The sequence below is a fragment of the Parasteatoda tepidariorum genome, chromosome 2 (genome assembly GCF_043381705.1).
Source record: "Parasteatoda tepidariorum isolate YZ-2023 chromosome 2, CAS_Ptep_4.0, whole genome shotgun sequence".
NCBI lineage: Eukaryota > Metazoa > Arthropoda > Arachnida > Araneae > Theridiidae > Parasteatoda > Parasteatoda tepidariorum.
This window is the reverse complement of record NC_092205.1, coordinates 92,374,854-92,386,650: the sequence shown is the minus strand read 5'-3', so window position 1 is coordinate 92,386,650 and position 11,797 is coordinate 92,374,854. Positions and strand designations below refer to the sequence as shown.

General features: G+C 28.3%; 1 protein-coding gene across 1 annotated transcript in view; it reads right to left on the bottom strand.

Moving 5' to 3' along the window:
- Nucleotides 1-11,797, bottom strand: part of LOC107453264 (hemocytin) — a 158,134-nt gene that overhangs the window by 77,051 nt on the left and 69,286 nt on the right. Inside the window, exons 34-37 of the mRNA XM_071177025.1 lie at nucleotides 8,576-8,731; nucleotides 6,268-6,396; nucleotides 2,681-3,034; nucleotides 1,746-1,924 (exon numbers count right to left, since the gene is read on the bottom strand). Coding sequence (XP_071033126.1) covers nucleotides 1,746-1,924; nucleotides 2,681-3,034; nucleotides 6,268-6,396; nucleotides 8,576-8,731 — 818 coding nt within the window. The remainder of the gene's footprint in view (nucleotides 1-1,745; nucleotides 1,925-2,680; nucleotides 3,035-6,267; nucleotides 6,397-8,575; nucleotides 8,732-11,797) is intronic.

The window sequence follows — 11,797 nt, the reverse complement described above, 5'->3', positions numbered from 1 at the left end:
TAAACTATTTTATTTACAACAGGTCAAATATTTAACATATTCTTATTCGTATTTTGTAATTAAATAAATTAACATTTAAATCTTAGATTCCTCGAACCATCCACCTTTTGCTTTTATTATAGCCTAACATATGCGTGGCTTTCGTTCTAACAATCCATTAATCACTTCAAGTGATATTGAGTTCCATTCCTGTTGTAAAATGTTCCATAACTGATTTCGATTCGAAATATCAGAGCATCGTTTGCAAGAACAAACAAATTTTCGATGAAATGTGACATCCCTGAGATATTGTTTTAATTATATTCATAATAAATTCTTTGTAATAACAATAATTACAATAATTAATAAGAATATTTATTTTATAATCAATATTAATTATTTGAAAGTATAGAAAGCATTAAAATTAAAAAGTTCTTTGGTAGAAGATGTATAGACCAAAAGACCGCATATGTGGAATGCTCAAAAATCGAGAAAAGTACACATGTTTTTCAAAATTCTACAAATTCGCCAAAAAAAAATCGAATTGATCTGAAATTTTGAGGGCTTACATATAACGGTTTAAATAACTATTTTCTATTAACAGAAAGTACAGAAATTTTTTCATCATAAAAACAATCCGTGATGAAAAGCTGGATTCAGTTCGCAAAAAACAAAGTATTGCAATTTGATCATATGTAACTAACTGTAGAGGGTTCACTTTAGAACATATCAAATTCTCATGCAATTTGAATGATTTTTCGCAGTTCTATGAACATTTGAATTTAGACATTTTCTTTGAAGATATCAAAATTTTCGCAAACTTTTGAACGGTAGTGTATATTGTGAAAAGTGACTACTCAAATTCGAAATACACCCATTGTAATATCGTATAAAAAATTAAGTTTTTTAAAATTATGCAGAATTTTGTAGCAATAACCGTTGAAAAAGAGATTGAGAAACAAAATAGCCTTGTGCAAATTGAGTGCATTAAAAAGTGATAACTCAAATTTGCAATTCGAAATTTTCAAATTTTTTTATTTTTTAAGGAAAAAAAATCATTACATTCAGAAGCTCCCTCTGTCTGCAGGTCGTCAACCCAATTTATGCTAACAACAAACGCTAGTACAGAAAAAGTCTCCTAATAAACAAAAAATAGTTGCTTTTACAGCCTTTTCAGACTAAAAATTTTCCATAGTTGTCTTAGCCAGAAAATAGTTGCAGATAGTCGTATTTTAGTCTATCAACCAAAGAGTCAAAAGTTGCCATTTAATCTGAAGAATAAATGACAACAGAGTAAATTGCAATATTAACTCACTGGAGAGTTCTTACTCTGGTAACTATTATAGTACAACTATTACAAACTTATAGAACTCGTTACAACCTTGTAAAAACAACTATTGACTTTTAAAGTCATCTTTAAAAAAAACTAATTTTAAAAAAATGTACTAAGTAATTTATGCAAATTGACGATACAGCATTATGAATTTACTTAGATCCTCCAGTAGTTTGAAGAAAAAAAATTTCCTCAGAGAAATTTGAAAAACAGAATCAAATAATAAAATACTATGGTCATTTTCTTAAATAATGCCCATTTTCTTAAATAACTATGTCTATTTTCTTGAACACTTTGAGCTAAATCTAGAATAAAAAGCTCACCAACAAGCTGCCTATGTTGCACTATGTCCCATTGCGAAAATAAACAGTAGTTATCATAACTCAAAATTAGGTTATTTTGAGTTATGGCATAAAAAGTGGGAGAATCTTACTTCCAAACAGAACTGGTATTCTCTCTGTAATTTTAGAAGCATTGCTTTTTCAGTATCTCCTTTCCTTTTCCCTCCTCCTTTTGTTGTTGCTTTTGTTGTCGAAGGATGATGCTCATTGATCCATTTAGACCAGTATGCACATGGTTCATGAACCGGTCTTGTTGTGGGTGGAACTGTTTCTGAAATTCATTTATGCTAATATGTCACATTATGCTTATATGTGTATAATTATGCTTATATTATGTGTCACTTGAAGCGAGTTAAATGATATAAATTAATATAAAGATCAGAAAACTTATTTTAAAATAAATATTTCAATTGGAAACTTATGAGGAGAATTTTTTTTTCTCTTCATGCATTTCGCACTTGGAGTATCACGGCATAAATTATAATTTTGTTTTGTTAAACAGTAATTCACAGAAAAGCTCCAGCATGCTTTGAAGAAGTACTGTTTTGCCTTCCTTTTTGAACTTAACTTTAATTTTACTTTATAAATTTATATGCATTAAAAGAAAACTTCAGACATACACTACTTTAGCGTTTTCCTCAGTTTGAATTTGACTTTAATTTCTTTTTCATTTGTTTCTAACAGCTTCATTTTGTATATTGGATTACAACCAACTTGAAAAAAAAGTTTCTTTTAAATATATAATTCAGCCTTTTAAGAAGAGACTGTTTATTATGTATTTATGCAAAACATTTAACGTGTTGAATTTGCATTTTAACTCTTCAGATCAGTTTGTGATTAGCTAAGAATTAGAGCTGTATTGCCTCTTTCCAACGAGACAAACATTTGCTGTAAATCAATTAAGAATTGGAAATTAGTAACAGGAGCATATAAATAAACATTCTGTTTCACATGCAATGATTTAAAAAATGATTGCATTTCAATTCAACATAAAAAAAATTTACCGGTATTAATTTTCATTTCTTACCGGTAATGGGTGCTACTGTTGGGCAATCACAGAAGAATCTCACTTCATAATCCCAGCACTCCTCCTCCAAATTAAGTCTCTCTTGAACGCATACCAATCCAGTATGCAAATCGCAAGTGACCGTGCGCTGGTAAGAGCCACTGTTCCTATCACCCACACGACGGCACTCTATTCCCGTTATCATGTCATTGGCACAAAATACATGACTAATTCTTGATTTCTGGATGCTCTCAAAGTCCCCTCGATTATTAGGAGAGTGATTGTTGATCCAGTCAGTCCAACCATAAATGCAAGCTCCAGGTTCTAAAGTGGGTGCAGGAGTTGTGGTGGTAGTTGTGGGCACTGGTGTTGTTGCTGTAAATCAAAACAATTATCTCAGCATGCATATATCTTAACTCAGGGTTGGCAAAAAGCTAGTTAATTTTTAACTCAAGGGAATCTCTAAAATGTGTCCCATTCATTTTAGTATTGATTTAAATGTTAGTATTATAACCGTAGTTAAACAACCAACTCAATTTTGGATTTAGGACCATTGAAGTTCAATTCCGTAGCCTTGTAATTTTGAACCCAATCCAGAAGACAAGGGAATTTTAGATCAGGTATTGGAAGAAATTTGCTTTCGCGGAGGACTTTGTTGATGGAACTAACCTGCATTAGCGTTACGTGGAAAAGAAAATCATGAAAGCCTCACACAGTTAGCTTGACGGCAAGGGGACTCTAACCCATGATCCATCTACCACTGAGGATATTTTACGTCAGCACTGTGGTTGGTGGATCTGGATTCGCACCTGGTTCACCTCATCCTCTCTCTCTATCCCTGAGTCACCACAGCTCAAATGTTAGTATTAGTAGTATTTATTTATTAAGGAAGACTCTTAATGCCTAAAACACTCATGAAAGTACTAAAATTTTTGAGATGACAATCTATATGTAACTATTAAATACTGAGTTCCAATGCAGTTTAGTGCAGAAACAGAGCTTTGAAACACTGGCAAAACTTGTTAGTCTATAAGACAAATGTTTAAAAAAAATTGGCAAATTGGCCCACTAAACAAATGTTTAGTTACCTAGAATTAAAGGCTTGGCACCAAAGACATTGTAAAAATAATCACAGAATTAATAATTCCTTATGTTTAAATAAGCCAATTTTTTTTTATTTCTTTTATTCAAAACCATTTTGAGCATGGATGCAAAATTAAGTTCTCCTGCAATTTCCTAAAAGTAGTGGTTCCATTTCAAAAGTTGTCTGTAGTCACTAAATGTTAAAAAAGTAGCCGTAGTTAAGCCGCATTTGCAATAAAGCAGTAGTATGTAACAAAAAAAAATTATGTCGTTTTTTCGACCACTGGTTTAACTTCATAAAACGGAATGAACATTTTTTAAACCTACATACTATATATATATATATACAGTGGAGCATCGTTTATACGACGATCACTTATACGACGTTTACATTTATACGACGTTTTAGTGTGGTCCCAAATCATTCCTATTCATTTTAATGTAAAAATATATCGTTTATACGACGCACAGAATCGGTNACTATTGTAAGGGGAAAAAATTTTAAGTTTAAATTTCCACTCAGTTCAAATGTAAATATGTAACTTTATAATTATATAGTGTGGTTTTTATTATTTTATTTCAGAATATAAATAATGAATGATAATTTTGAAATTACAAATGGCTTAAGTTACATATTTAATATATATATATATATATATATATATTCAATTCCTTTTCTGTTGTTTTAAATACGCTGCAAAAAAAATGCAACTAATAAAGTGTTGCGTTAAGCAGATTAAAAGGAAGAATGTTAGATTTATACTATCATGTATCTAAAATGTTGATAAAATTAGTGTATTTTATTTTATTATTTTTCATCTCTGTATTAAAGTTTTAGTCTTTCATAGTCTCTGCTCTCTTATAGACTCTCTGAATGATGTTTGTTTTTTTTTGCATTTATTTGGGTAAAATTTTAGGAAATGATACAAGTGTTTCTGTGTTTCTTACTATGCTTTCTTCTTCCTTACCATTAACAGTACCGTAACTATTTCATTCTTTATACAACATTCAAATAATTGTCTCATTTTAAAGAAGCAACTAAAAACATAAATTTTTAATGCACATAGAATTCCTCAATCATTAAATTATGTCTGTAAAGAATCTCTTTATTTACAGACAGCAAAATGCATGAAGGTTTTAACGTAAAACTGAGATACGCTGCTTTACAGGGATGCCAACTGCTTTATTTTCTGCAAAAGTTTTTATAAATGCTTAACAAATTATAACTTGCAGAATAAGAGATAATTTTGCTAATTTTCGAAATCTTATCATGAGATAGCTGTAACAAAGTTTAATTTTATATGGGGCTTTGAAATTTTTATATGTAGTGGTGGAAAAATAAATTAAAAGCAAATTTACTAAACTAAAAATAATTTAAACTATGCTGCAACTAAAAAATACTTTTTTTACAAAGCGGAGCAAATTGACATCTATGGGTACATACTTAACATGAAAAATGAAGAAAGTGTGCATTACATCTGGGAAAACTGATGTCACAGTGACAAATTTTGGATCATGTCAATTGTGCAGCAATTTAAAATTCCATTTTTTGTGATTAGTGGTTGATTAAAATATATTGAGAAGGTTTTATTAAAGGTAAACAATGTAAAGACAGAGTTATCCCAAGGAATAAAAAAAAAAAGGTAAGGGTGCTTCCTCACAAAAAAGGGCACTTTGAGTTTTGAAAAGGCACTCACTACAGTTGAAATTCATCGAAATGTGTAATATTATGTAATAACTGAATTTGATCCAATTTTTAAATTACTCTCTTTTACTATCGAATGTGTATATTTTGCCCAGTAATTCTAAATCATTATCAGAATAACAGAAACATTTTAAGCATTTGAAAAATAATTAAAGGCAAGCTAAAGGACAATCTCTGTATATAATTTTTTTTTAAAAAAAAGTTATCTAAAATAAAGGATTAATTTACAAACAACTTGAGAGATTTTTTTTAATATTTTAAACTGAAAACTATGAGAAACAAAACATTTAAAGGTACTTTTTTGAAAAAAAATTAGATAATTTCTTTCATAAAATTATATATAATTTTAAGTATTTATTTAAAAAAATTACGGTAAAATTTAAAATCACTAAACTTATAAGTACACCAGAATAAAATATGTGAATATGTCTACGGCTGAATAACATGCAAATTTTAACTATATAACTAGACAACATAAGAAGAAAAAAATCTTACTAAGATAAAGAAATAAGATTAAGGTAAAATAATTATCAGTAATTAAATAAATCTGAAATAGATTTTTTATCAAAATGGGGGGTAAAAGAAACATCCTTTTCATGAAAAAATAAAATAAAAAGACAATGAATGACGGTTAATTTTTACAAAAAGGGCAAGGAGGGAGCATTTATAGGGATCAAAGGGCAGATGGGGTGGGCAGCCCTACCAAAACCGCAAAGGGAGAACACTGGTAAAAATTTTATTTTGCTGTTAATAAAATACTAGTCATTTTAAAAGCATTAAACTTATTTCAAAAGAATGAAAATACTACACTGGCACTTACAACATGGACAGTAGAAGCGTATTTCATAATCATAACATCCTTCAGGCATATTATCATTATTCCAGCACAACAGACCCTTTTCCAAATTGCAAGTAACGATTTGCCCAACATCATATGGCTTTTGCTTACCTATTAAAAATGCATATACTTTTAATAAACATGAAAAAATTGAAGGGAAATTGAAAAGAAAAATACAGATACACACTATTTAATAATAGACACACTTAGAATGTTAAGTGACAAATGAAAGAATATGTTGAGATCTATGTAAAATTTTATGAATAAGTTGCGGAAGATTATGTTATATGACACTGAGATTTCTGCAGTATAAGATTTCAACATGCTTATCATTGTGTTGTATAAAGAAATTAAAAAAAATCAAACAAAGAATATTCTTATAAATAACAGATTCCTAATGCTTTCTGTACATTTTAAAGTTGATGTTCCCTCTTAAAATATCTTTTTTCAAGTAAAGCTCTTCTATTTATAAATTTAATAACAATCTTACTTGAATAGCATCATTTTTCAAATAAATAAATCAATCTATTAACTTAACGTAACATGAAAACCTTGACTTTTAATTGCAACTCATGATTTCCATATAACATTTAAAATGGAACAAAATATCCCATCAGAATTTGTGTGTCACTGTAATATGACTTTCTGTTTATCATTACCCGTTGGCAACGCATGATTATTTGAAATTGAATATCATCTGTGGAACTTTTTAACTGCTGGTATTTTGCATGAGGAGGACAGTTTGATTTCTCAACTCATAATTTTCCATCTCGATGAATTTTGAAAATAAGTCTCTCATATTTTTTTATTGATTCATTAAAATTTCCTGCAGTTAGAAAATTAAGTACTAAATATTTAACTCCAATCGAAATTTTATACTGTGGTTTAAGTCTCAAATAAACAATTTTAAGAAAAATTTGAAAATATAATCGAATATTCATATTTTTGATAATTTTCTAATAATTTGGTACATAAAAGGTTAAATAAACCTAATCAACCTAGTGCAATGATGCAAGTGAATTATTTTTTAAAAAAAATTTATTTATACCTTTACAAAAGGAATGGTCACATTAAAATACTACATGTAGTACAATATTATACTCCAGTATTTTCAGAGCTACTTGAAAAATAAAATAAAAGGATTGTTGTCTCCATATAATTTTTTTGATAATCCAAATAAATTGAATATTTAAAGTAGGTCTAGTCTTGATTTCAATGGATAATCAAAGCCCTCTTTAATACATTAAAAAAAAACATATCAAAAGTATAGAAACGAAAAGAAAAAAATAGCCTATTGTATGTTCCCAAAATAAACTTCATTGTGTAGCTAACTTTTGTTCTCATAAATAATTTGCAAGAATTACTTGAAATTGTTCTGCATTCTATCTTGATCGGGTTAAAACAAAATTCAAATTTTTTTCTTAGTTTGCTCATTGCTTCCAAGTCTCCACCCTCAGATGAGGGTTCATCTATACTAATCCATTCCGTCCAGCAATCTTCTTGAGTAATATTCCTAATCACTACATTAAAAAAAAGGAAAAAGAAACTTTTTTATAATTTCAGAAGAAACAGTAAAAAGAAATACATCATACTTTTAGTACTGCAGTGTTAAACAAGGGCACTGGTAATAGTATTTGGCTATGACAGCGCAATTAAAATTCTGTGAACAAATGCCCCTTTTTCCTATAAATAAGATAACTGCCTCTTAATAAAGAGAAAAATTACGAGACATTAGATGAAAAATTATTAGATTAGCTTGCAACTTTGGCACAAAGCATATGAAATTACCGTCGAGTAATTTGTTAACAGAAAGATGTTTTGATACAGCCTTACTTTGTTCATAAAAAATGACAAATGTGAAAAAACGAAAATTATAAAATGATTTCTAAGCTGTTGTTTCATTAGAAACATCAGCTCAANTCTTGCTTTCCATGCAGATTTCTCTTATGGTTAAGATTTATAAAATAAATAGTAGATACTAGTTTACAAGATAAAAGTGCATCAATTGCTATTTTAATTAAATCTAGTGTTTATGAATTTAAAACCTGTGTTGTGTTGCTTAAGTATTTTAAAAGGTGATTTTCTATTTAATGAATTTTCCATATAACGAACTTATTATCAGGATTTAGTGACTTCGTTAAATAGAGGTCCGACTGTATATCAAAAGAATAGGACATAAGAACAAATAAAAAAACATATACTATATAAAAAAAATGACTATTGTATGTTCCTAAAATAAACTTCATTGTGTAGCTAACTTTTGTTCTCATAAATAATTTGTAAGAATTACTTGAAATTGTTCTGCATTCTATCTTGATGGGGTTGAAACAAAATTCAAATTTTTTTCTTAGTTTGCTCATTGCTTCCAAGTCTCCACCCTCAGATGACGGTTCATCTATACTAATCCATTCCGTCCAGCAATCTTCCTGGGTAATATTCCTTATCACTGCATTAAAAAAAAAAGGAAAAAAACTTATTTTTATATTTTAAGAAGAAACAGTAAAATATATATATGTGAGGACTACTCTTTTGTAATAATTTCTTTTTTAAGTTGGTTTTATTACAGTATTATATTGCAGACATAATACTATTAGCACTGCAGTGTTAACAGGGTGCATAGGCAGATTTTTCAACAAAAATAAGCACCTTATCAGTACTTTTTAAGCACTAAAAAAAATATTTTTAAGCACTTTCCAAAAAAAATCATAATTAGGATCTGTGCAGTAATAAAATAATTTTTTCTATCGTTTAAAGTTCTCAATTTATAAACATAAAATCAATACAATTCAAAACTATTTTCATAAACTTTAAATAATAATGATAAAATAAATAGTTTCTGATAAATATTGCAAAGAAAATAGTGAAAATCATGCATTTTTTATAATTTAGAACGGCAAGAAAGAAAAAATTGCTGTTTAAAAGATAGATAATTAAGCACTTTTGACAAACCCTGAATAAAAAAGCACCTTTAAGGGCTTTTAAAAAACGTAAATCAAAAATAAGCACCTTTAAGCATTTTTCAAAAACACTACACACCCTGGTTAAACAAGTGCACTGGTAACATTAGTCTATGACAGTGCAATGAAAATTCTATGAACTAATGGCCCTCAATAAAATAACTGTCTCTTATCAAAGAGAAAAATTACAAAACATTAGTATGAAAAGTTATTATATTAGCTTTCAACTTTGGCACAAAGCAATTGAAATTATTGTCGAGTAATTTGATAACAGAAAGATGTTTTGATACATCCTTACTTTGTCTATAATAAATGACTAATGTTAAAAAATGAAGAAACATCTATATGTGAGTTCAAGCATGCCTACATATAGTTTAATTTATCTTATTCATAAAAATTACCATAATGGATTTTCAGAAGATAACAAGTAATTAATTAAACAGTTATGAAATTATGAAGAAAATTAAATCATTAAAAAAAATTAATTTAAGACAAATAATTATTTAAAAATTGGATTTAGTTTAATAAAATTGCATTGGAATTATAAATAGTAATTTACTTTTGGTGTTAGAAAATAGTTTTTATCTTTTAACCAATGTATTTTTAAGAAGAATGTAAACTATCTAATCCACAGTGCTGAGTTACAGCCTCAGATACTCTATAAAGTTAGAAATTAAAAACAATTCTCATTTTAGGCAAGTGTCTCCGCATGTCTTCAGTAAAATAGACCTAAAGTGAAAAAAAAATTGAACAGAAAATATTCAAGCACCAATACCGCTTCAGATGAAAAAATTCTTGTGAAAATTTATTAGAATATGAAAAAATAAATAATAAATAATGAGAGCCTTACAATATTGTGGTGGTATGGTTTCCCCACATCCTGGTATTTTATAGCAGTGGATATTATCATGAACACACTGACATTTTTCACAATCTTTCTCAACCACTTGATTAGGCTAAGACAAAAGAAAATTAGGAAGTTACTGTGTTAGTTTCAAAAACTATACTCCGCTGCAAGTTAAGAAAAGACCATTGCGGTATAGGATTTAAGTAATCATCCGCAACTGCATATAGTCCAGTTTTATTTCGTTATCAAATTACACAAATGTGTTTTAAAACAATATAAAAGCTTTTAAAAGTTAAATGCATCAGGTAGAAATATAATTCATGCTATCTTTTACAATATACATACATCAAAGAATTATTATGAAAAAGCTATAGTTTTATAGCCTCACTGGAATCCTATACTTGGCGAAATATTTTGATAAATAAGGAGAACGTTCATTCTTGGAAAAGAAACAACTATATACATTGCAAGAGCATTGGATTTGATTAGACCACTAAAAATGGCGTCTCTTATGTTGATAGGCTCCTAAGAAGTCAAATGCGGGATGAAGAAATTTTATTATTGTTTTGCTGTAGAAGAAAATTGTCTACAAGAGACAATATTTATTATTCCTTCATCAATTTCTTTAAGATGCGAACAGAAAACCTAATATTTCTTAGGATTTTCAGATACAATTTTTATTGCTTGTTAATTGATTATTGTTGTTAATAACTGCTATTATTAATAAGAAAAAAAGCAGAAAAGGAAGTTGTGCAACGTCGTTTCAAGCGTTGGCAACAGTGATATATGTTCGTGCAGGGAGCTTGGCATCCATTCGTCCTGCGCTCAGATGCAAACAGGATATCTCCATAGAGATAATGGTTTTTTCTTAACTGGCAACAGAAGTATAGCGAAAATTCAAAAACTTTATGTGTATAAATTTATACAAATATTTTGTCATTGTTTTTAGAATAAACATATATGGATTCAATTTAGAACTTAATATTTATTGCAATTGACGTTATTACATCAGCTTAAAATTTACTTTTTTTTTCTTTTGTAACTTTTAGCATTATATTTCTATCACCAACTTCAAATCTTATATATAATTAACTAAACTATATTTGATTTGATTTCAAATACCATAGAAATAAAATTAATATACAAGAGAAAATTTTTTTAATCATAAATATTACAGAAATTGAACACAGTGAATCTTAAGACTTTTACTATAGGTTGAGAAAAAGAAATTTAGAAACTTATTAAAAACTCAAAAATAAAAGCGATATAAAAAGGAAACAAAAGGAAAATTACTTTTTGGACAAGTTCAGAATGATAACATCATAATACCTCGGGAATAATTTTTACCATACATAAAGAATAACATCTAAAAAATTTAGACATGCATCATTGATTTTTATCTAATATATATGATTTTTTCTAAATATAAGTAATAATTATTACTGTGTTTTGTTTGAATTTTAACTTTAATAAACAATTATTTGCTTTAAGAATAGTTTTTTTTAAGTGGTTATTTCATACAGTTTTAAAACTTGTTGTTTCAATACACATTTTGTTTCTGTAGCTAGTTTAAAATTTACTGGCTTTACAATATACAGTAGAGAACCGATTATCCGGAACGATCGGGACTATCGCTATTCCGGATAACTGATTTTTCCGGTTTTCTGAATCGCTACAAAAAGCCGTTTTTTTAGTGTTAAACCCTGGA